At 47.3% G+C, this 26,805-nt stretch overlaps 1 protein-coding gene across 3 annotated transcripts in view; it reads left to right on the top strand.

Moving 5' to 3' along the window:
• cux2b (cut-like homeobox 2b) overlaps positions 1-26,805 on the top strand; it is a 115,336-nt gene that overhangs the window by 68,296 nt on the left and 20,235 nt on the right. For all 3 annotated transcript variants that reach the window (XM_037777822.1, XM_037777824.1, XM_037777823.1), the window contains 5 exons: positions 8,621-8,699; positions 19,320-19,460; positions 22,511-22,655; positions 23,922-24,016; positions 24,401-24,467. In XM_037777822.1, coding sequence (XP_037633750.1) covers positions 8,621-8,699; positions 19,320-19,460; positions 22,511-22,655; positions 23,922-24,016; positions 24,401-24,467 — 527 coding nt within the window. The remainder of the gene's footprint in view (positions 1-8,620; positions 8,700-19,319; positions 19,461-22,510; positions 22,656-23,921; positions 24,017-24,400; positions 24,468-26,805) is intronic.

The raw sequence follows: 26,805 nt of genomic DNA, 5'->3' as shown, positions 1-26,805 counted from the left end.
AGTTTATTGGAGAGGGCGGGCAAAACAGCGCCTCTGCCACTTGTTGATGGCGAGGAGGACCCAGAAGGCACTGCAGCGTGCTGGAGACAACAGGACCTTTGATCCAGGTTTAATGTCCCGCCATGTTTGGTCTCTCCTGCTGCTCTGTGGGCCGCGTCCGTCGGGATTACGTCAGTTCCACCTTCATCTGGAAAGATCTGCTCTCCTCTCAGCCAAGGTCATTATGGGCACTGACTCGATGTCATTCTGGACCCTCTCTACTGGGCGCTGACCTGAGGTCATTCTGGGCGTTGACCCGATGTCATTATGGGCGCTCTTTACTGGGCGCTGACCCGAGGTCATTATGGGCGCTCTCTGCTGGGCGCTGACCTGAGGTCATTATGGGCGCTCTCTACTGGGTGCTGACCCGAGGTCATTATGGGCGCTCTCTACTGGGTGCTGACCCGAGGTCATTATGGGCGCTCTCTACTGGGCGCTGACCCGAGGTCATTCTGGGCCCTCTCTACTGGGCGCTGACCCAAGGTCATTATGGGCGCTCTCTACTGGGCGCTGACCCGAGGTCATTCTGGGAGCTCGCTACTGGTTGCTGACCCGAGGTCATCATGGACACTCTCTACTGGGCTCTGACCCGAGGTCATCATGGGCGCTCTCTACTGGGCGCTGACCCGAGGTCATTCTGGGTGCTCTCTACTGGGCGCTGACCCGAGGTCATCGTAGGTGCTCTCTACTGGCTGCTGAACCGAGGTCTTTCTGGGCGCTCTCTACTGGACGCTGACCCGAGGTCATTCTGGGCGCTCTCTACTGGGCACTGACCCGAGGTCATCATGGGCGCTCTCTACTGGGCGCTGACCCGGGGTCATTCTGGGCGCTCTCTACTTGGCGCTGACCCGAGATCATCATGGGCGCACTCTACTGGGCGCTGACCTGAGATCATTCTGGACTTTCTCTACTGGGCGCTGACCTGAGATCATTCTGGGCGCTCTCTACTGGGTGCTGACACGGGGTCATTCTTGCCCTCTCTACTGGGCGCTGACATGCGGTCAATCTGGGCGCTCTCCGCTGGGCGCTGACCAGAGGTCATTCTGGGCACTCTCTACTGGGCGCTGACCAGAGGTCATCCTTGGCCCTCTCTACTGGGCGCTGACCAGAGGTCATTCTGGGTACTCTATTGGGCGCTGACCTGAGGTCATTCTAGGCACTCTCTACTGGGCGCTGACCCAAGGTCATTATGAGCCCTCTCTACTGGGCGCTGACCAGAGGTCATTCTGGGCACTCTCTACTGGGCGCTGACCAGAGGTCATCCTTGGCCCTCTCTACTGGGCGTTGACCCGAGGTCATTCTGGGAGCTCGCTACTGGTTGCTGACCCGAGGTCATCATGGACATTCTCTACTGGGCTCTGACCCGAGGTCATCATGGGCGCTCTCTACTGGGCGCTGACCCGAGGTCATTCTGGGTGCTCTCTACTGGGCGCTGACCCGAGGTCATCGTAGGTGCTCTCTACTGGCTGCTGAACCGAGGTCTTTCTGGGCGCTCTCTACTGGACGCTGACCCGAGGTCATTCTGGGCGCTCTCTACTGGGCACTGACCCGAGGTCATCATGGGCCCTCTCTACTGGGCGCTGACCCGGGGTCATTCTGGGTGCTCTCTACTTGGCGCTGACCCGAGATCATCATGGGCGCACTCTACTGGGCGCTGACCTGAGGTCATTCTGGACTTTCTCTACTGGGCGCTGACCTGAGATCATTCTGGGCGCTCTCTACTGGGTGCTGACACGGGGTCATTCTTGCCCTCTCTACTGGGCGCTGACATGCGGTCAATCTGGGCGCTCTCCGCTGGGCGCTCTCCGCTGGGCGCTGACCAGAGGTCATTCTGGGCACTCTCTACTGGGCGCTGACCAGAGGTCATCCTTGGCCCTCTCTACTGGGCGCTGACCAGAGGTCATTCTGGGTACTCTCTATTGGGCGCTGACCTGAGGTCATTCTGGGCACTCTCTACTGGGCGCTGACCCAAGGTCATTATGAGCCCTCTCTACTGGGCGCTGACCAGAGGTCATTCTGGGCACTCTCTACTGGGCGCTGACCAGAGGTCATCCTTGGCCCTCTTTACTGGGCGTTGACCCGAGGTCATTCTGGGCACTCTCTACTGGACGCTGACCTGAGGTCATCCTTGGCCCTCTCTACTGGGCGCTGACCAGAGGTCATTCTGGGTACTCTCTACTGGGCGCTGACCCGAGGTCATTCTGGGCACTCTCTACTGGGCGCTGACCTGAGGTCATTATGGGCGCTCTCTACTGGGCGCTGACCTGAGATCATTATGGGCGCTCTCTACTGGGCGCTGACCTGAGGTCATTATGGGCGCTCTCTACTGGGCGCTGACCTGAGGTCATTATGGGCGCTCTCTACTGGGCGCTGACCTGAGGTCATTATGGGCGCTCTCTACTGGGCGCTGACCTGAGGTCATTATGAGCGCTCTCTACTGGGCGCTGACCTGAGGTCATTATGATCGCTCTCTACTGGGCGCTGACCTGAGGTCATTATGGGCGCTCTCTACTGGGTGCTGACCTGAGGTCATTATGAGCGCTCTCTACTGGGTGCTGACCCGAGGTCTTGCTCATTTTTTCTGTTCTCATATTCAACTGAAACACTTTACATCATTTATCTTGATGTAGTGCCATGGCTTTGGGGTCGGTTGGTCGTTCAGTCATTCAGTCGTTCAGTCGGTCGGTCAGTCGGTCGGTAAGTCGATCGCTTGCTCACCTAGCATCACCAGGAGGTCGACATTCATAGTTTTTAGGAAAATGTTGGATAGATTGTTATGAACTTTGGTTCAAACATTCATGTTCCCATCAGGATGAACTGTAATAGCTTTTCATCTAGCGCCCTCATCAGGTCAACATTTTAATGTGTCCAATACTTCCCATCAGCCTCAGCTGGACTTTGTGTTTAGTGCTAATAAGTTAACACGCTAAACTAAAGTGGTGAACATAGTCAGCCTGTTTTTATACACCGACATTAGATATCATACAAACTGTTGTATGAGAATAAATATACATGGTACCTGCTAATATTAGCATGTTAGCATTGTCACTGTGAGCATATTGTCATGCTGACATTAGCATTTAGCAGCTAGCATGGCTATAGACTCCTGTTGTTAACGCAATAAAAGCTGTATATAAACAGAATATGAAAATCCTCCCTACCTTCTCTCTCTGGAGATTAATATGGTCTTAAACCTGTGTCGACATTTCTCTGCTGTATACTGGGCAATGTCCTCAACGTCCGTCCAGACACAGCTGAGTCTGTCCCTCTACGTCTTCCATACTTCCAGCTGTATTCTGTCTCTGTATTCAGTGCTACTACAGAATATTGGTCAGCTTCGGCCGTTTCTTTGGCTGAGACGGCAGCTCTGCAGCAGCGGCGGCGTCAGTCCGTGGTGACTGACAGCCACCACTGATTGGAATTGACGTGGCGACGAGATGTGTGTCAGTGCTCTGACTGCTCATCTCGCCGGGCATCCAGAGACGACCACCGCCACCGCCATGCTGCTGCCGCCGCTCTGAGACGGGTGTCACCATGATTAAATCTGCCCTCACACACACTCTGTGTGTAGTGTGTGTGTAGTGTGTGCATCTGCTGAGTGCGACCTGACGTATGTGTGTGTGTGTGTGTGTGTGTGTGTGTGTGTGTGTGTGTGTGCGTGTGTGTGTGTGTGTTTGCATGCTTCCAAGTTCAAGTGTGAGTGTGTGTGGGTCTCTCACCATCCAGACTGTGTTGCTGTAGTGTTTACCTCTGGCCCTCTCCTCCACCCACTCATCCGTCACTCGCCACCGACTCTTCCCTCTCCTCTTCCCTCTCCTCTTCCCTCTCCTCTTCCCTCTCTTCATCCCTGTCCTCTTCCCTCTCTTCAACCCTCTCCTCTTCTCTCTCTTCAACCCTCTCCTCTTCTCTCCCCTCTTCCCTCTCCTCTTCCCTCTCTTCATCCCTCTCCTCTTCCCTCTCTTCAACCCTCTCCTCTTCTCTCTCCTCTTCCCTCTCCTCTTCCCTCTCTTCATCCCTCTACTCTTCCCTCTCTTCATCCCTCTCTTCATCCATCTCCTCTTCCCTCTCTTCATTCCTCTCCTCTTCCCTCTCATCTTCCCTCCCTTCATCCCTCTCCTCTTCCCTCTCTCCATCCCTCTCCTCTTTCCTCTCCTTTTTCCTCTCTTCATCCCTCTCCTCTTCCCTCTCTTCATCCCTCTCCTCTTCCTTCTCTTCTTCCCTCTCCTCTTCCCTCTCTTCTTCCCTCTCCTCTTCCTTCTCTTCCACCTCTCCTCTTCCCTCTCTTCATCCCTCTCCTCTTCCCTCTCCTCTTCCCTCTCTTCATCCCTCTCCTCTCCTCTCTCCTCTTCCCTCTCCTCTTCCCTCTCTTCTTCCCTCTCCTCTTCCTTCTCTTCCACCTCTCCTCTTCCCTCTCTTCATCCCTCTCCTCTTCCCTCTCCTCTTCCCTCTCTTCATCCCTCTCCTCTCCTCTCTCCTCTTCCCTCTCCTCTCCCCTTCCCTCTCTTCATCCCTCTCCTCTTCCTTCTCTTCATCCCTCTCTTCATCCCTCTCCTCTTCCCTCTCTTCATCCCTCTCTTCATCCCTCTCCTCTTTCCTCTCCTCTTACCTCTCTTCATCCCTCTCCTCTTCCCTCTCCTCTTCCCTCTCTTCATCCCTCCCCTCTTCCCTCTCTTCATCCCTCTCCTCTCCTCTCTCCTCTTCCCTCTCCTCTTCCCTCTCCCCTTCCCTCTCTTCATCCCTCTCCTCTTCCCTCTCTTCATCCCTCTCTTCATCCCTCTCCTCTTTCCTCTCCTCTTCCCTCTCTTGATCTCTCTCCTCTTCTCTCTCCTCTTCCCTTTCCTCTTCCCTCTCTTCATTCCTCTCCTCTTCCCTCTCCTCAGAAAGAGAGAGCTGTCCAGAATTGTACTAGGAAAAAGGTCTGTGTAATCTGGCTATGCGATACCTATCATGATACAGGGGTTATGATTCAATATATTACCATACTGTAAGCAAGGCGATATATTGTGATTTTTTAAATCTAATTTCAGTAGAAAGAACACACCACCATCTGCATCAAATCCAACAAATTCTCCCTCCCAACTCAGCAAGTGCCGCCGCCTGGTCAGTTCCCCTCGCCATGTATGGGTAACCCTCTTACATCACTGTTGGACGTGTCAGGGACAGCGTGTCAATATACGCTCAATACCTGCACAGTGTCCTTTCAAAATAAACTTCACAGGAAGTTAGGTTTAGACAACTGTGCATATAAACTATTAATTAAAAATGGATTCAGTATCACAACACATAATATCATGATACTCAGGTGTATGGACACTTTCTTACACCCCGACTAAGAATGGATAAATATTGGTTAAAATATCATTAATATAAGATTTCTGTAAGAAACTAAGCTGTAAGAAAAATGGTCAGAAGTGGATGTTGTACATTAATGCTCAAAATGGCCACTGTGAAGATGGAAAATTAAAAATCAGATGATTTACCAATAAAGATGAGATTGAAAAAAACATGCTTTAGATACCAGTACAACGTAACACAGCCTTTAATATAATAATATAATATATAGCAGAGCGTGGACCATATTTAGGGATATTAACAGTGAGGAGTGGCTGTTTGAGGGGATCCAGTGGATTCTTCTGGAAGCTGTTGTGACAGGTGGTGTTGTGGTGGCGTTGGCTTCCCACTGCTTAGTTCTAATAAGCATGGAGCGGGACCGGGGTTGTTGTGACATCCTGTCAGCCTGTGGGCTGGACCAGCGCTCAGCGAGCAGCACAGTAGGACGGACTCCCTGTGATTGTGCACTGACCTTTGCATCATGGGGAAGATGACAGGTAATTTAGAGGCCTCAGGGACTGTGGAAGCAACATTTACTGTCCCCAGACCAGCCACAGCACCACACACATCCACCTGGAGATGGCCATGACACACACACACACACACACACACACACGCACACACACACACACACACACATACACACACACAGTGTCTTTACACCCCCATCGTCGTCACACACTCTAATCACCTGCATCATCACAACCGTCCTCCAGCAACCAAATCACCGGGGGAGGCAGGCTGGTAGGCAGAGAGGGGAGAACCATGATTTAGAGTGATAATTGCATAATCACCAGTTGTGATAATTGTAATTGATGACTGCATAATTGCTAATTGCGCTCTTTATGGGAACCCTTCTGTAGCGTTGTCTCTCTGTAGCCCTTCACTCCTCTTCCTCTCCTTCCTTCTAGCTTTGTTCTCCCCCCCATCATTTATTCTCCTCAACACATGCTACACGCACACGCACACACACACACACACACACACACTAGCGGTACTGTAAGTATCCTCAGAGGTTTATCAGTAAGTATTTCCCAGCAGCCTCGTCCCAGCGGCGGTGTTCTGCCCACTCTGTTGCAGCGTGAAGAGTTATGGAGGAGCGCTAACAGGTTTCTTTGTCTCTCTCTTGCTGCTCTCGCCTCTCGCCTCAGGCTTTACTCCTGCTTGTAAAATCAACCTGTGGCCAGGCCCGTTCCCTCGGTAGCCATATCCTTTATCACAAAACGGGTGGAAACAAAGAAGTGAGCTGAAGCGAAGCCACGGCAGGAGCCACATCTGGCATCCTAAAGGGGAAGGAACGGTTGACCAGTTGTAGTCTCTATCTGCTGGTGTCTGTTGGTATGAGACCTCTGACGTCCTGTGAGCTGAAGATGATGAAGATGAGTCCCTGATCAGCTTGTATTATACACGACACCTCACAGTGCTCTGATGATAGCAGGAGTGGGTATCTGTACGCATGGCGGGCGCTAACGTGAGACGGCATCAGGCAGCCGTGTGATGGATGTCTCTACTAGTGTCTGTAGGCAGGTTAATGGTGTGATTGTGGAGGTAATCTCCGTGTTCTCTCGTTAAAGGATGATGGAGGGCCAGGAGAGGATGGAGCCTTCACACCATCTCAGGCTCTTTACTCCTGCAGCTGGAGCCTCATCTGATGGATCTGCTTCAGAGGAAACCAGCAGACCGCTGACTTGCACCCTGCTGTAGTGGTCATGTAGTTCAGGGTCATAGCGGAGGCTTGTTATTGGCTGGTGGTGACCGCTGGGTGTGTAAAGGAAGGAGGTAAAGCTAACCGTTGGGTGTGTAAAGGAAGGAGGTAAAGCTAACTGTTAGGTGTGTAAAGGAAGGAGGTAAAGCTAACCGCTGGGTGTGTAAAGGAAGGAGGTAAAGCTAACCTGAGCTGCTGATGGACTCAGAACGCCACACAGGAAGCTGGAAACTAGTTTTCCCAGTTGGTGGAGGAGCCGGCCGGCCGGCCGGCGTTAGCATCATCTCCTGGAAGGAGAGCGGAGCGGAGCTGGGTGGGGGTTAGATGGAGGTTGGCGGGGGTGGTGGGGGCGTTAAATTGGGGTATAGCTGAGTGAACCAGCAGCATAGTGTAGCAGGGAGCTGGCTGAGAGCTGCACACTATTGCATCTGTATTGATTGGCTCCAGCCTTTTCCATTTTCCATGAACTCCTCTGAGCGGCTCCTGGTGGGAGTGATGGGGGGATTTGCTTGATCTTTATGATATTTCTTTAAACATGATGCTGTCGTTATGCCTCCCCAGGGAAGACGCCAGCCATTTCCAGTAAATCAAAGGCTCTCCGTCCCTCGCTGTTTTTCCACACACCTTATTTATAACCCCACTAAACAGCCCCAACATGCCGCCGCCATTCTCATAAGTGTTTTCAGCCTTTGCAAAAATGAATGCTTTTGAAGAGCAGTGGTAGCGATGATGAGCAGCCTGGTTCAGCCACACCGCCGCACTTGACCCGCCGCCGTGGAGTCCATCGAGCCGATCCGACAGAGGCTGTAATCAACAGTGACAGAAATGACACAGACAATAGATGACAATAATCTGAACTGCGTCTGCTTATGGAGCAGCCTGATCTGATTTAGTGTTGCAGAGCAGAGGACGTGGCGAGGCAGCTCCGGCGCGTCCTCTGACTCACCAACGGGCCCGAGGTGTCAGCGGGAGCTGGGAGCACGCTAACCCACATAGCCACTAGTGCAGGTGCCCTCTCCATGGGGCCAGGTGGCGGCTAATTCACTTTCTTTGTCCCTCCTAATGAATCGTTAATTGGTTTGCATCACCCGCCGAGCCGAGGATAGCAGGTGCCGAGTGCTGCTGGTGATGGAGGCCGCCGTCGCTGGCGAGCCTTCTCTTGCACGCCGACGCCTACATTTAACAGGCCAAATGTCACCTGGCAGCACGCAGCAGTTAAACAGGGAGGATATGGCCGTAGTTTACACCTTGTTTCTCTCAGTGTCAGAAACACAGCCCTTTGGTTAACGTATGCTCAGTGTTTCTATACGTACTGAAGATACCGGACACATGCTCTACTAGTTTCACTTGTTGGAGGGATCCTGTGAGGCTGACCTTTGCTCTTATTACCACTGATTAAGATTTGAAGTTTTTTCTGTTCTCTGTAAAGTTTGATGGCTGAAATGTTCTAATATATATTAAATTATATATTAAATATTCTAGTTAGACATATGACATATATTCTACCAGTCTCTGTTTACCTTAACGGCGTCTTCTCCACTGCAGGTGGTTGCTCTGAACAAGCGCAGCAAGGAGGCCGAGTCTGCGTTCCTGGGAATCTACAAACAGCTTATCGAGGCCCCAGGTGAGTCTCCCACTAAGACCACAGATGTGCATCTTCACCAACAGTAGAAACACCAGTAGAAACACCACACTAACTCACACACAGGTTACTGCTAGAATGATCTTCCACCATCAAACCTAGAGCACCACCACCTGTAGGTATACACACAGGGACATATCATGTACAGTATATGAGCCTGCATGAATCAAAAAGTCCTCTTCTTTACCATGGATAGATTTATGGTGCAACAGCAAACGGATAGAAGAACACACATAAAACCCTGTGGCTCTTATCTATTTTTCAAAGTCTGTGCTCTCAGAGTGGTTTCCAAAACTCTGCGTGAGGCCACTTCAAAACGCAGCGCTGGTCCTTGAGTGTAGCCTGGCTGAGGAGCGAACACGTCCTCGAGGAGCTCTGCTGTTGATTGTGGAGGGCCAATTAAAATCCCTACTGAAGTCTGGCTCGGTGCGCCACGCGGGCCTGATGAGGCCAATGGGGGAAAAGAGAGAGAGGGGCCGAGGCAGTAAGTCAGAGCGCAGGAAAGACGTATTGTGTGTTTATTCACTTGTTATTTCGGCGGCGGGCACGTGTACTGTATTGCTCTTTGTTGCAGGAGACGGCGGCAGAACGCGGCCCAATCTCAGCGTAGATCAGAGGAACACTTGTGGCAGCAGCAGAGAACGCTGTTTACACATTCAATGAATACCAGATAAAAGTCTGCGTCACACAAACCAAGTGACTTTTAAAGGTCTCCATTTTTCCTTCAAGTCCCTGCTTGATACACACACACACACACACACACACACACACATTTCCTTGATAAGAAACAGCGTTGTGTTCTTTGTAGATGTGTTCAGTCTGATTTTGTGACCTCTACCTTTGATACGGAGGCCTTACCTCCAGCCCAGGAGAGTCTGCTTGGACATATTGTGTCTCAAGTAGAGAATAATAGTACAGAGTTGTTCTGTTCAAGAACAAAGACGTCAGAATAAAAAGAAAGGCCACTGTCACCCAACAAGAACTCTTAATGGGTCAGTAAAGAACATGGTGTTGTCATGGTGCCTGATCACTTCAGTCGTCTCTTTCTACCCACAGAGTTATCAGGATGTGTGCTCATCATGTTGAGTATATACAGTATATGTGCTCATCATGTTGAGTATATACAGTATATGTGGTCATCAGGTTGAGTATATACAGTATATGTGCTCATCATGTTGAGTATATACAGTATATGTGGTCATCATGTTGAGTATATACAGTATATGTGCTCATCATGTTGAGTATACATTATACAGTAGTAGAGCTTCTTGTGTCAGGTTACATCAGCTGACGTAACACACTCTGTTTGACCTTATACCTTCACAAAGAGAGTCTGTTTCACTGGATCACTGTAGCCTACTAAACACAGTTAAAGCTGCAGTGGGTAGAAATGGAGCAAATATGATAAAACGGTCACAATATCCTGACAGTAGTGCATGAGAAAGGTAGTCTGAAAAAAATCATGATCCTCCAGTGTCCTCCGGTGTCCTCCGGTGTCTTCCAGTGTCCTCTGGTGTCCTCCGGTGCTCCTAACAGCTTCTGCCAGATTTCACAGACTCGAGGAAAACAACCAATCAGAGCTGATCTGGAGTCTGCTGTCTCTGAGCAGCTGTCAATCACTCACCAACTCCGACCAAATGGTCAGACTAGGCAGCGCTGATTAAATATGAATCAATATTCTGGTACTGTAATGCATATTTCTCTCCTCAGATGTTTCCAGAATCATCTTGTAGTGTACTGTTTAGCTGTAAAATGATAAAAGTTTGTGACCCGGCAGATATGTTGAGATCTGCTGAGGAAATACCAAGCACCGCCCACCAGCCTTGGTCAAAGTCTCCCGTCACGGGCTAGATGTTCTAAAGCCTGAAAACAGAGCCATGAGGAGGAGCACAAGTCTAGTTTTCTCTCAGGGCACTTGAATTACAATATGCTGAAAGGTTATTATGAGATGTAGCCCAATGATGCCATCAGCCCCCCCCAACCCCCCTCCCAACCTCCCCCAGTAGGAAGATGGCGAGCTAATGGTCAGGGTCCAACTGTAGTCTGCCATGTCTTTCTGTCCCGTCACAGCACCAGTTTAGGACTCATTGAGTGTCTGATCCGACACAGTGACCGTCTCTAAAGGTGTGTGTATGTCGGGCCCCAGCAGCATCAGCCATCTGCTGGATGAGGAGGACCTGCAGGATCCAGAGCCTGTTTGTCACTGTACTGTACATCCTGCTGCTGGTGTCCAAGGTCACTCCCCCCCCCCACCGTAGAATGGATGAGTCCAGGTACACCAGAGGACAGTCATTTGGCTGTGGCCCCACTTCGTTCCTCTCTGCCCCTCAAACACAACAGTTCCCACCGTCCCCCAACAAATGCTACAGCTCATGTATTTTTAATCTTTTGACAGATGCAATTATTCTTTACACGCCGTGCTCGTTAATCTTAATGCAGTTATTACTATTCATCGCAGGACGTTTTTTACCTCCTATTATTTCATTTGAGATGTGTGTGTGTGTGTGTGTGTGTGTGTGCCGACACTAAGGCGTCTGGTCCAATCAGAACAGGCCAACAGCAGAGTTAATGAACGTGGGGGGGGGGGGGGGGGGGGGGGGGGGTGACCTGTTGTATCTGGCTATCATTAACATGTGGTCACATATCAGTTATCCACTTTGCTGAGCTCACTAGTGAATGCAAATAACACCTCAGTTCAATGAATGACATTCCAGCAGGATAGTGTTATTAATGCAGGATAATGTTATTATTGCAGGATAATGTTATTAATGAAGGATAGTGTTATTAATGAAGGGTAGTGTTATTAATGCAGGATATTGTTATTAATGCAGGATATTGTTATTAATGTAGGATAATGTTATTAATGCAGGATATTGTTATTAATGTAGGATAATGTTATTAATGCAGGATAGTGTTATTAATGCAGGATATTGTTATTAATGCAGGATATTGTTATTAATGTAGGATAATGTTATTAATGCAGGATATTGTTATTAATGCAGGATATTGTTATTAATGTAGGATAATGTAATTAATGCAGGATAGTGTTATTAATGCAGGATATTGTTATTAATGCAGGATATTGTTATTAATGTAGGATAATGTTATTAATGCAGGATATTGTTATTAATGCAGGATATTGTTATTAATGTAGGACATTGTTATTAATGAAGGATAGTGTTATTAATGCAGGATATTGTTATTAATGCAGGATATTGTTATTAATGCAGGATAGTGTTATTAATGCAGGATATTGTTATTAATGAAGGATAGTGTTATTAATGCAGGATATTGTTATTAATGCAGGATAATGTTATTAATGCAGGATATTGTTATTAATGAAGGATAGTGTTATTAATGTAGGATAATGTTATTAATGCAGGATAGTGTTATTAATGCAGGATATTGTTATTAATGTAGGATAATGTTATTAATGCAGGATAGTGTTATTAATGCAGGATATTGTTATTAATGAAGGATAGTGTTATTAATGCAGGATAGTGTTATTAATGCAGGATATTGTTATTAATGAAGTATAGTGTTATTAATGTAGGATAATGTTATTAATGCAGGATAGTGTTATTAAAGCAGGATATTGTTATTAATGTAGGATAATGTTATTAATGCAGGATAGTGTTATTAATGCAGGATATTGTTATTAATGAAGGATAGTGTTATTAATGCAGGATATTGTTATTAATGTAGGATAATGTTATTAATGCAGGATAATGTTATTAATGCAGGATATTGTTATTAATGTAGGATAACGTTATTAATGCAGGATAATGTTATTAATGCAGGATATTGTTATTAATGTAGGATAATGTTATTAATGCAGGATAATGTTATTAATGAAGGATAGTGTTATTAATGCAGGATAGGGTTATTAATGTAGGATAATGTTATTAATGCAGGATAATGTTATTAATGCAGGATATTGTTATTAATGTAGGATAATGTTATTAATGCAGGATATTGTTATTAATGCAGAATAGGGTTATTAATGTAGGATAATGTTATTAATGCAGGATAATGTTATTAATGAAGGATAGTGTTATTAATGCAGGATATTGTTATTAATGTAGGATAATGTTATTAATGCAGGATAGTGTTATTAATGAAGGATAGTGTTATTAATGAAGGATAGTGTTATTAATGCAGGATATTGTTATTAATGTAGGATATTGTTATTAATGCATGATAATGTTATTAATGAAGGATAGTGTTATAACGTGTTATTAATGCAGGATATTGTCGTTAATGCAGGATAGTGTCATAACGTGTTATTAATGCAGGATAGTGTTATAAAGTGTTATTAATGCAGGGTATTGTTGTTAATGCTGCTGTTCAATGGCAGGTAGGATTCACCAGTAAACTGTGAACAGAAATAACTTCTTGATGCGAGTGATTGAAGTGATTTCTTGGTTTTTATGAGGCCCCTAAGCCGACACGTCAATCCACTGGAGTGTTTCATTAGCGCTCTCTGTTTTGATTTGCCGGTGACATCTCCCCATGCTGTGCACTGTAACTCCTACCTGTCTGGGGCTTGAAAGAGGCCTGTTAACAGTGTTTCCTAACTATGTTTATTTCACCTCCGCACCGTTTTGATCAGTGCACATAAACACGTCCTGATCACTGAACGCTCAGAAACTGTGGCAGCTTCTGCCCAAACTCATCGCTTTCCCACAGATGCACCTGACTCCCTCTCTCTTCTTCTTCCTCTCCTCCTCGCCGCCTCACTTTGCTCTTCTTCTCTGCTGGAGTGTGTCTGTGAGTGTGTGTGTGAGTGTGTGTGTGTGTGTGTGTGCGAGTGGCGTTTGAACGTCTGCGTTTGTTGCCACCTCTGCGAGAGCAGCAAGGCCCTGTCGCCAGGGGCGTAGCCCTGAGACTGACGCTCCAGGTGTTTGCTCTTCCTCGCCTCCTCTCAGTGCTCACACTCATCCCTCAGGATCCACCCCACTCCTCCTCTCCTTCAGAACACAGCTCCTTTTATCTGAGCGGGGAGCTCGCTGAGACTCTCTGAACAATCTGATCTGAATACACCCCTCCAAGTGTGTGTGTGTGTGTGTGTGTGTGTGTGTGTGTGTGTGTGTGTGTGTGTGTGTGTGTGTGTGTGTGCGCCGGGGCCTACGGCATGGTGGAGGTGTGTGAGTCCTTCTGTGTGTGTGCATGTGTTGGTGGTAATGTTATGGCAGCAGTGCTAGCTAGTGGTGACCAGCGGTACTGCAGAGCAGAGCAGAGTACAAGCAGCCTTTTGTCCCAGTCAGTCGCAGCGGTCGCATGTCTTCCTGTGAAACGAGACGCTTAGAAGTGCCTCAGATGTTTCCTTCGGCTATGAGATTATCAGAACAGAACGCACTGACCTTAGTAATTCAGACTCATTCAGATGCATAAAGAATAGTTGTCCTTCTTCAACCTTTCATATACATAAGCAAGCAGCAGTGAGAGAGGCCTGCGAGGCACAGCGAGCTGCCTTCATTGTAATTTTGCAGCTGAGTACCTACAGTCAGGATGAGAGGAGAAAAGGAGCGTGGCAGTCTGTCGGAAAATGAGGACGTATAAAAGCTGATGGAAAATGAAAGCTCTCTGGGCGGGACCAGATTATGCACAAGTGATTAATAAGAGCAGTAATAAACAAAGGCCCAGGAGATGTTTGAGGTGCTTAATAATGCATTATGTTCATAAAAGAGCTGGGCCTCTCCAACTGGTCCCTGTGGAGCAGGAGACCCCACAGGGACCAGCAGAGAGACAGACTGGGCTCTGAATGCACACCAACATCTTCACACAGTGTATCTGTGTGTAGGGATGTGTGTGTGTGTGTGTGTGTGTGTGTGTGTGTGTGCGTGTAGGAATGTGTGTGTGTGCAACCTGTGAAGAGCTGCTGGTGAATCTGATGACGTTAATTCGTTGTGATTTGTCATAGCGTGTTTTTTGGTCTAATTCCAGGTGAAGTTTGGTGTGCATCTCATTGCTTCTTGTGTTTTCACTGCAGCGTCTCGTGTTAATTTGAAACGCCATCTCGCTTGGCTCCACTCTTTGTTCGGAGCTTTCAAATGTCTTCGTATTGATGTCATTTCTTCTCCGTCCTTCAGTCTGTCAAACAAAGACATGGAAGCGCTATGAAAGAGAACAGGTTAAGAAGTTTCTCTTTCAGCTTTGTTTTGTTCACACACAAAAGACGTCGCTTCCCACAATCAGTTTTTTCATTCCACCTATCTTTTTATTTTAGTATTTCCTCACTCCCTCTGCCACATCAAGGTAAAGCGCCACTTCGCTTCGCTATCTGAATTTCAAATGCCGGTTGGTTCAGAATGCAGCGCTAACAGAGAAGTCATGTTTGTGAATGTGTTTCTAATGGAGACTAATCGTTGACAGGTAGAAGAGAGGAGGCCTTATATATCACTTTACATTGTGTGTGAAGGTGAAAGTAAAGACTTGGTGATGTCTCAGCCTAGTTTTGGTTCTTGACAATAACAATATTACAGCAGTGTTACTGTTTGTTGCAGCAGCGAGCGGCAGAGCGTGTTTATGGACCTTGAAGTCCACTCAGAGGGAAAAAAACAAGAGTGTTTTGAATGAAAAGAAAAAACCTTGGAGCACAGCCTTGTAAATTAATTTGTTCGTGTTGTATGATGGGAACACAGCTGGCCTCATTAACATGCGCACAACAAATAATTATAGGGTTTTTTTCTCTCTTCAGCCAGCCAATGCTTGGCTAATGGGCTTGCTGGGTTAATTATGTCAGAGCGTAATTACACAGGGCCCAGGGAGACATAATGGTGCACCCTGCTGCGCCCACACCGCCTAATGATGCTGTATCGCTGACAGGGCCAAGACGGACCGCCCCGACACACCTGCTTGTCTTGGCGCACGCCACCCTAGTCCACCCCCACCCACCCACCTAGACACACATCCTGAACCTGTGCACCGGCCTTCCCCGGGCCTCCCGCGGTCCGCCAGGCCGCCAGGCTGCTGACAGACTTTGGCTGCTGCTCACCCTGGACTGAAGGCTCATACAGTAACCACCTCCCGTCAGCATGGAGATGTGCAATAGTACGGCAACGTGGTGACCACGAGGAAGCAGCTCCAGGGTGGCGGCCTCATTATCGCTCAGACAAAGTGATGAAACTGAATATCAACGCAGCTCACAATGTGCAAAAACAATTAAAAGTCCTGATAACATGTGTTGGCTATTAGCAAGTCAGACTTCATCACAACTTGGCTCTTCTTCTCTAGTTTTTACCATCTCTTGTCCTGGTGCTAATAACACATCATACAGTGAGGAGGCTGCAGACCGGCCTCCACTTCACCATGCTCTATGTACACTATATATACACACTATATATGCACTATATACACACTATATATACATTATATACACACTATATATACACACTATATATGCATTATATACACACTATATATACACAATATATATACTCTATATACACACTATATATACACAATATATATACACTATATACACACTATATATACACTCCCAGTGTTTATACTATAGGATATATATATATATGATCTATATGATCTATATTATAGAGTACGGTCTAGACCTGATCTATTTTATAGAGTATGGTCTAGACCTGATCTATATTATAGAGTACGGTCTAGACCTGATCTATATGAAAAGCATCTGGAGATAACTTTTGTTATGATTGGATGCTATAAAAATCAATTGAATTGAACTGAATTGAATCTTAACCCATCAGTGGTTAAACCCGTCCCGTATAACGGGTTAAATTGGTCTGGTATAACGGGTTAAATCCGTCCCTTATAACGGGTTAAACATGTCCCGTATAACGGGTTAAACCTGTCCCGTATAACGGGTTAAACCCGTCCCGTATAACGGGTTAAATCCGTCCCGTATAACGGGTTAAATCCGTCCCTTATAATGGGTTAAATCCGTCCCGTCTAACGGGTTAAATCCGTCCCGTATAACGGGTTGAATCCATCCCGTATAACGGGTTAAATTGGTCCCGTACAACGGGTTAAACCCGTCCCGTATAACGGGTTAAATCCGTCCCGTATAACGGGTTAAATCCATCCCGTATAACGGGTTAAATCCGTCCCGTATAACGGGTTAAATCCGTCCCTTATAATGGGTTAAATCTGTCCCGTATAACGGGTTAAATCCGTCCCTTATAATGGGTTAAATCCGTCCCGTATAACGGGTTAAATCCGTCCCGTATAACGGGTTGAATCCATCCCGTATAACGGGTTAAATTGGTCCCGTACAACGGGTTAAACCCGTCCCGTATAACGGGTTAAATCCGTCCCGTACAAAGGCTTAAACCCGTTTCGTATAACGGGTTAAACCCGTCCCGTATAACGGGTTGAATCCGTCCCGTATAACGGGTTAAACCCGTCCCGTATAACGGGTTGAATCCGTCCCGTATAACGGGTTAAATCCGTCCCGTACAAAGGGTTAAATCCGTCCCGTATAATGGGTTAAACCCGTCCCGTATAATGGGTTAAACCCGTCCCGTATAACGGGTTAAATCCGTCACCGATAACGGGTTAAACCGGTTGGCTTGTTGCCCCGTTGGACTTATTCTAACTGTTAGAGATGATGTCAGAACTCCAGTAAATGTGACCCCCGTTGTACCGAAGCAGAAGTTGACGTGTTCACAGGGACAGCGTGGCGTTGTGCTGTGTGTTCGCCACAGAAGATGATTTATTAGTTTAAAGGAGCTGCTGTGGTCCGATCAGTTGTGATGACCTCACAGCAGACGTCCAATCATCTCTAATTAAGATAAGAGATGAATTGAAAATGGATCCTTTATTTGGCAGCAGTGACGGTGCTGTGACTCTACTGATGAACACGATGCCTCGTCAGCCGGGTTGATTAACAGGGTTAATGTTGAATTCCAGGGTTTCTGTGCTGGATTTACTCTATAAAGAGCTTCTTATTAGCAGCATCAATTAGCTCTCTACTTGCCAAAGTTCTCAGCGGTCTTTGTGGACTCTCCGTCAGACCGGGTAGATCCAGGCCCGTAGAGAGCGCCCCACTGCTCCACTTTGACGGGGGTTAATTTTGTATACAGACTTAAGTTATATCCCTTCTCTTTAAATTTGCCTGGACTTCCCTCCCCTGCCGCTGATTGATAATCCGGCCTTGTCCATGTGTGAGAGATCCCTTCCTATAATCTCTGTCCTTTGATCATTGGAAGTTGAAAGGATATATATGGGAAAGAGGCTGATAAAGTGATTTCTGTGACAGAGGGTCGATGGAATAGCACTGCTTTAAGTCATCCTGTTTGTCTTAGAAGAGCTCTGCTCTTAATAGTGATGTCCCTGGTGACTGATGCAATATCTCCACAGCTGGTGTAACAGTGAATGCAGACAATGTTTGACTGTAAACGGTCCTGGGAAAAATAGCTTGATCAATTAAATGGCCCAAAATGTTTGTGTGATGAAAATGCAGATACGGCGAGCTGCAATGTCGGGTCAGGATTTCAAAGATTGCAGAAGTTTGGTCTCTGTGATGAGCATTTATTTAGTCCGCGGCCAGCCGGATCAGAGTTTGCATTCTCTCTCTGTGGCATCTGGCAAAGTTTAAACGTCTGTGGCTCCAACTTCTTATGAAAAGTCACTTCAGTCGGTGCCCAGACGGAAGAAGGATCCAGTCGGGTTCCACACACGAGTCTAAGATGAGTGGATGAAAGCTGTGGGAGAAAAGTTTGTGCAGCAAAGCAGCGATTTTCCTCCTCTTTTAGACTTTAGAAGGGCTGCGGTGTGTGTGTGTGTGTGTGTGTGTGTGTGTGTGTGTGTGTGTGTGTGTGTGTGTGTGTGTGTGTGTGCGTGTGTGTGTGTGTGTGTGTGTGCGTGCTTCCTCCCCCCTTGTCAAGCAGCTCCCCTGAGCTTCCCTCTCTGTGCTTTGGCACTAGAAGTCACCTCCTTTGGTGTTCGGCAGGCAGGTACACAACAGGAGCAGCTCTCTCTCTCTGAGCTGTTGAACTTTTCGGGAGGGGAAGAAAGGGAAGGGGAAGATTAAAAACAGCCCTGTGATGTGGAGTGCCGAGCTGCCTCCTGAGAATTCCTGGCATAATAATTTAAATGATCAAATGATACAGAGGAGACTTGTTAGCTGAGAAACAGCCTCCTAGTTGGCCCCATGGGCCCGGTGCTGCCGCGCATGCATTGCAAAACAGCTCCTCTGTTGTGCTAAAGAATCCCGCTTTTTTTCCCCCCTTTTCAGGAGCAGACTTTTTCTACACTTTGCCGAGTATAGGTGTGTGCTCGGGACTTAAGACTCCGTCACATATTCATGGCAATCTTTTTGTCTTCTTTGCCATTCATCAGCACATGAGAAGACTCATTAGAGCTGCTTTCTGTACATGTGAAGGGTGTGTCATTAGGTCCAGCCTGTGAAGTGTTCAAAGAGAGGAGAAAGTCTCAGAGTCACTGTGTGGAAACTAGTCTCAGTGGAATAGTGAATCTTCTCTGTTGAAAGTGTGCTGCAGAGAGCTCTGTAAAGTGCTTTACAGGCAGCGCGCACAGTAAAACAGCTACTTTGCTTTTTTTGAAAAGTACGAGTGTATGGATATATCATCCATGGAGGTTTGTTTGTGTCTCTCTTCACAGATCCAGCTCCGGTGCTGGAGGCCTCCCACACCCTGGAGGAAAGGCTGCAGCACCTCCACAGCTCGGCCCCAGACAGCCAGGCGCTGGTACGGGAGATCAGCAGCCACTGGAAGAAACACCTGGAGTGCCTTGAAAAGACAGGTGAGGCCACAATCCTCCACCACAGGCTGCTACTGTACCGTACTGTCTGAGAGCTACCGGTCTAAATCATCAAAAGGTACCAGGCATGAATCCTCTATATCAGGCTGCTACTGTACCGTACCGTCTGAGAGCTACCGGTCTAAATCATCTAAAGGTACCAGGCATGAATCCTCTATATCAGGCTGCTACTGTACCGTACCGTCTGAGAGCTACCGGTCCTAAATCATCTAAAGGTACCAGGCACGAATACTCCACATCAGGCTGCTACTGTACCGTACCGTCTGAGAGCTACCAGTCTAAATCATCTAAAGGTACCAGGCATGAATCCTCTATATCAGGTTTCTACTGTACCGTACCGTCTGAGAGCTACCGGTCTAAATCATCTAAAGGTACCAGGCATGAATCCTCTATATCAGGCTGCTACTGTACCGTACCGTCTGAGAGCTACCGGTTTAAATCATCTAAAGGTACCAGGCATGAATCCTCTATATCAGGCTGCTACTGTACCGTACCGTCTGAGAGCTACCGGTCTAAGTCATCTAAAGGTACCAGGCATGAATCCTCCACATCAGGCTGCTACTGTACCGTACCGTCTGAGAGCTATCGGTCTAAATCATCTAAAGGTACCAGGCATGAATCCTCCACATCAGGCTGCTACTGTACCGTACCGTCTGAGAGCTACCGGTCTAAATCATCTAAAGGTACCAGGCATGAATCCTCCACATCAGGTTTCTACTGTACCGTACCGTCTGAGAGCTACCGGTCTAAATCATCTAAAGGTACCAGGCATGAATCCTCTATATCAGGCTGCTACTGTACCGTACCGTCTGAGAGCTACCGGTGTAAATCATCTAAAGGTACCAGGCACGAATCCTCCACATCAGGCTGCTACTGTACCGTACCGTCTGAGAGCTACCAGTCTAAATCATCTAAAGGTACCAGGCACGAATCCTCTATATCAGGCTGCTACTGTACCGTACCGTCTGAGAGCTACCGGTCTAAATCATCTAAAGGTACCAGGCATGAATCCTCCACATCAGGCTGCTACTGTACCGTACCGTCTGAGAGCTACCGGTGTAAATCATCTAAAGGTACCAGGCTTGAATCCTCCACATCAGGCTGCTACTGTACCATACCGTCTGAGAGCTACCGGTCTAAATCATCTAAAGGTACCAGGCATGAATCCTCTATATCAGGTTTCTACTGTACCGTACCGTCTGAGAGCTACCGGTCTAAATCATCTAAAGGTACCAGGCATGAATCCTCCACATCAGGTTTCTACTGTACCGTACCGTCTGAGAGCTACCGGTCTAAATCATCTAAAGGTACCAGGCATGAATCCTCTATATCAGGCTGCTACTGTACCGTACCGTCTGAGAGCTACCGGTGTAAATCATCTAAAGGTACCAGGCATGAATCCTCCACATCAGGCTGCTACTGTACCATACCGTCTGAGAGCTACCGGTCTAAATCATCTAAAGGTACCAGGCATGAATCCTCTATATCAGGTTTCTACTGTACCGTACCGTCTGAGAGCTACCGGTCTAAATCATCTAAAGGTACCAGGCATGAATCCTCTATATCAGGTTTCTACTGTACCGTACCGTCTGAGAGCTACCGGTCTAAATCATCTAAAGGTACCAGGCATGAATCCTCCACATCAGGTTTCTACTGTACCGTACCGTCTGAGAGCTACCGGTCTAAATCATCTAAAGGTACCAGGCATGAATCCTCTATATCAGGCTGCTACTGTACCGTACCGTCTGAGAGCTACCGGTGTAAATCATCTAAAGGTACCAGGCATGAATCCTCTATATTTGGTTTCTACTGTACCGTACCGTCTGAGAGCTACCGGTCTAAATCATCTAAAGGTACCAGGCATGAATCCTCTATATCAGGTTTCTACTGTACCGTACCGCCTGAGAGCTACCGGTCTAAATCATCTAAAGGTACCAGGCATGAATCCTCCACATCAGGTTTCTACTGTACCGTACCGTCTGAGAGCTACCGGTCTAAATCATCTAAAGGTACCAGCTCTCAGCTGTCAGCTCTGACTTCCACCAAATGTCTGGAGAAATTGTGAGAAACCTTAAGATGAACATTTCATCAAATAGAAATGTTAACGTGTTCATCTCTAAGATTTTTATTTACTTCATCACCTACTGATGAAAATATTATTAAACTAGATTGGCATTCGGAGAGCGCAGACCTCCGCCAAGGTGCATGACTTTAAGAACAGATCACAGCTCCCAGCTGGCGGTACGGTGAGGTGGCCGGCTTATTATTGACAAGGTCTGTTTCCGTGTAACGTATCGGCGGATGCCTCTCTCATTCAGCAGCCTTGTTATGTCTGTATAACGCTACACTACGTTGTCTCTCATCCCGTCATCTACCGCTTTGTTCTTTCTCACCGCAGACGGCCAGCAGTTACACACACACATCCACACACACATGTATCTCTCTGCTCTCAGAAGGAGGCGGGGTCATGCGTCATCAACGTGTCATCAACGCGTCATCAACGCGTCATCAATGTGTCATCAACGCGTCATCAACGTGTCATCAACGCGTCATCAACGTATCATCAACGCGTCATTAACGCGTCTTCAACGCGTCATCAACGCGTCATCAACGCGTTGTCAACGCGTTGTCAACATGTCTTCAACGCGTCATCAACGCGTCATCAATGCGTCATCAACGCGTCGTCAACGTGTCATCGACGCGTCATCAGTTACACTGCGCATGTGTTATACCCTGTGGTCTTAATGCTCAGGCTGATCGGAATTCTTAAAAAAAATCCTGAATCCGGATCATGATCCGGGTCGCCACCAAAATCTAATGGATTGTTCATTGTGCCACACCCAACCCCTCCAAAACATTTCATTCAAATCCATGGCGGACTTTTGGAGAAATCCTGCTAACAGAGAAACAAACCAACCAATGCTGGTGAAAACACAACAACTCCATCAGATTGAGTCCAATAGAAACTGTAAATGAACCAGAACTGAAATGTGAAGGATCAGCTGATGTTGGAGCCGACTTCCTCCTCACAGAGCCCTCAGAGGACGGTCCAGCAGGGACAGAGGACGCACCAGAGTCCAGCTCCCCAGCCTCCCTGATGACGCCCAACAGCACCCCGGCTCCCAGGGCCCCGGGCTCCCCACAGCAGAATCACCAGGACCTAGCTGAGGGCCGAGGGTGAGAACCAGTGAACCGCTGTCTGCTTCTGACTGGCAACCAGTAGAGATTTACATCATAGGTTCAGGTCACCTGAGTTAAAGGTTCAGTAGGTGACTTTAATAAAAATAACTTTTTATCATATTTGTTCACTATCAGATATGAATCCATATCCTGTTACTGTAATGTCTATTTCTCGCCTCAAATGTTGTCAGAAACATATTTTACTGTTCAGCTGTAAAAAGAGAGAGTTTGTATTGGATTGAAGTTACTGAACCTTTAATGTGTCACCAGCAGTCTGTCATTTACGCAAGTCATTATATTTGGTATAAAATGTATTTAAAGATGGTCAAAAATAACGCTGAGATGTCCCCATGCAGAGATGCAACAATATTCAGCCGTTAATGAACACATTAGAGCAGGGGTCAGCAACTTTACTAGCACAAGAGCCATTTTAGGCAACAAAAAAAAATCTATCTGGAGCCGCAAAACATCTGATCATTGTGATGAAGGTAACACAGTTTATAGTCTACGTATATAGTATATAAGGCTAATGCAGTGAGGGCCAAAGAGCAGATGTACTACAGAGTATTAGGGCCACATTGAGGGAAAAAACATCTGAGATTTACAGAATAAAGACATAATAATACGAGAAAAAAGTCAATATTACAAAAATAAAGTCATAACACATAAGACAACATACAACACATAACACAAGAAAATAACAGGTAAAATTACTACTTTATAATATTATGACTTTATTCTCATAATATTACGACTTTTTTTCTCGTAAACCTATGAATTAATTCTCGTAATATTATGACTTTATTCTCTAAATCTCAGATTTATTTTTTTCCTCAATGTGACCCTAATACTCCGTCGTACTGTCGTACCATAGACCTACAACAATGATCAATAAAAATGAAAATGTAAACAAAAAACAGTTATTCATTTCCATTTTTAAAAATCCACAGGGAGCCTCTAGAGAGGCGCTAAAGAGACGCAGGTTGCTGACCCCTGGTTTAGAGGGCCATGTGACCCCAGTACCTAAATGGACATATAACTTGTCCCGGGGACATGTAGCTTGTCCCGGGGACATGTGGGGTTGCAGAGAGACGCGATACTGAATGTTTTTATAAAAATCTACGAAAGATGAGTGAAATGAAGTTCAGTTCATCTTTGTGTTTCGAGGTGGTAGCAGGGTGAGATTAACACCTGGTTCTGTCTCTTGGCTTTCAATGTGAGGCTGTGAAGTAGTGAAGGAACTGACACAGTTGTTTCTCTCAGGGAGGAAGAGGAGGAGGAAGAGGAGGAGAGCGCCAGTGTTGGTTTGGCTGACAGACTATCAGAGGCCGAGGAGAAGATCAAGGTTCTGCATTCATGTAAGTGGTTTAAACACTGACACCATGTTCACTTCAACCTGAGCTGGTACCGGTACCGGTACCATCACTGGTTGTGCTCAAACCAACACATTCATGAATGAAGGTACCAGTTTAACACCATCTATTTAAGTGGTTTAAACACTGACACCATGTTCACTTCCACCAGTGATGGTACCGGTACCGGTACCATCACTGGTTCTGATCAAATCAACACATTCATGAATGAAGGTAACAGTTTAACACCATCTATCTGTGAGTTCTTTGACTGTTACGTTTGAACTAAAAATGACCTGTATTTTGAAGAGATATTAATTATATTGGTAAATAAACTCAGTAGTGTAGCTTTAAGGTCAAAGGTCATGTGTTGTTTTTTGCCTCTCACAGCTCTGAACACGGCCCAGACGGAGCTGCTGGACCTGCGGTGTAAATACAACCAGCAGATGGCCAATAAGTAAGAGTCACACCTCACGTTTTACGTTACCACGTTGTTTCTGATACACTTTCACACATCCTCACCCTCCCTGAGGCGGTGGTTCCACCTCTTCCTCATCCTCACCCTCCCTGAGGCGGTGGTTCCACCTCTTCCTCATCCTCACCCTCACTGAGGCGGTGGTTCCACCTCTTCCTCATCCTCACCCTCCCTGAGGCGGTGGTTCCACCTCTTCCTCATCTTCACCCTCCCTGAGGCGGTGGTTCCACCTCTTCCTCATCCTCACCCTCCCTGAGGTGGTGGTGGTGGTTCCACACACCGCCACTTCTTCCTCATCTTCACCCTCCCCGAGGCGGTGGTTCCACCTCTTACTCATTCTGCCCTCTCTGAGGGGGTGGCGGTGGTTCCACCTCTTCCTCATTCTGCCCTCTCTGAGGCAGTGGCGGTGGTTCCACCTCTTCCTCATTCTGCCTCCATAAAGTGCGGTCCCGTGTCGAGCGGAGGAATGCCGTTGTAACGGCGCAGAGTGACTCAGCCACTAATGCAGGTCGATGAGAGAGGTCTGTGTTTGCCTTCGCTGGCAGCTGGGCCATGACAGCCCTCAAGAAGAATTGCTCCATTTAAAGATTGCTTCAGAAAACACTCTACCTTGTCCTGGTCTTTGAGCGCAATGTATCCAGCGCACGGCTGAAATGAATCTGAGCTTGTATGAAGGATGTCGATAGACATTCAAAGTAAACACTCCTTTGTTTGGCTGCTGCTCCAGAGCACAGTCAGCCGCTGCTAATGGATTTTCTCCCAGGCTTAATCCATGGCACAATTGAACTGATGTTTCTAGACCCACTGCCATCCATTTTGTTGGATTGGACACATTTTCACTTTGTGCAGTGTGAGAGAGCATCTGTGTTATGTGGTGTGAGTGTTGTCCCGGTCCCGGTCCGTTCGTCGGTTCTGACCCCAGAGCTCCAGCCTAGTCCTCCCTCCCTGACCCTCAGCCTCTATTACGCTCACTGACTCTTTCCTCAATGTTGATAAGAAAGACTATTTGTCTGCGTCGGCTTCAGTAGCAGAGCAGCTAATCAATACAAAACATTTTCCGTACTGCACAAGTTCATTAAACGTGGCGCTGACACCTGTTAGTGTTGTTGTCAGCGGGGCACCATCTATCCTGGCCCCATCGATGGGACCGGTTCACGGCCCAGACCCTCTGAAACCAGGATGGTCTGAGACTGACTCCATCTATCCTGGCCCCATCGATGGGACCGGTTCACGGCCCAGACCTTCTGAAACCAAGATGGTCTGAGACTGACTCCATCTATCCTGGCCCCATCGATGGGACCGGTTCACGGCCCACACCCTCTGAAACCAGGATGGTCTGAGACTGACTCCATCTATCCTGGCCTCATCGGCGGGACCGGTTCACGGCCCAGACCCTCTGAAACCAGGATGGTCTGAGACTGACTCTATCTATCCTGGCCTCATCGACGGGACCGGTTCACTGCCCAGACCCTCTGAAATTAGGATGGTCTGAGACTGACTCCATCTATCCTGTCCTCATCGACGGGACCGGTTCACGGCCCAGACCCTCTGAAATTAGGATGGTCTGAGACTGACTCCATCTATCCTGGCCTCATCGACGGGACCGGTTCACTGCCCAAACCCTCTGAAATTAGGATGGTCTGAGACTGACTCCATCTATCCTGGCCTCATCGACGGGACCGGTTCACTGCCCAGACCCTCTGAAATTAGGATGGTCTGAGACTGACTCCATCTATCCTGGCCTCATCAACTGGACCGGTTCACAGCCGAGACTCTCTGAAACCAGGATGGTCTGAGACTGACTCCATCTATCCTGGCCTCATCGGCGGGACTGGTTCACGGCCCAGACCCTCTGAAACCAGGATGGTCTGAGACTGACTCCATCTATCCTGGCCTCATCGGCGGGACCGGTTCACGGCCCAGACCCTCTGAAACCAGGATGGTCTGAGACTGACTCCACATGTAGAAATGCTGCTCCTGACATGATGACCCAGTGGATATCTGAGGTGGTTCTGCAGCCTGATGTGAGACAACAGGAGCCATTCAGTACAAACATGAAAGAGAATGAAGGTTCGGCTGAATGGAGTTTCTTTAATGTGGATTAAAAAAGTCTAATGTGTTCTTTGAACACATGTTTCTTTTGGTAGAAAGGACCAGTTTGTCCTGAAACTTGAGAAACCCTATGTGCATATTTAAATCAATCCCAGCATCCTCGTTAATTCATCTTATCTACCTTTTGAAAATCAGGTCCCATGTGAGCAAAATCAAACTGTTGAACTTCAAACAAACCTCATGAATAATCCTGCTGAGCGTCTGTTTC

Source organism: Sebastes umbrosus, chromosome 8 (genome assembly GCF_015220745.1).
Source record: "Sebastes umbrosus isolate fSebUmb1 chromosome 8, fSebUmb1.pri, whole genome shotgun sequence".
Classification (NCBI taxonomy): Eukaryota; Metazoa; Chordata; class Actinopteri; order Perciformes; family Sebastidae; genus Sebastes; species Sebastes umbrosus.
This window is presented reverse-complemented; position numbering and strand designations above follow the sequence as displayed.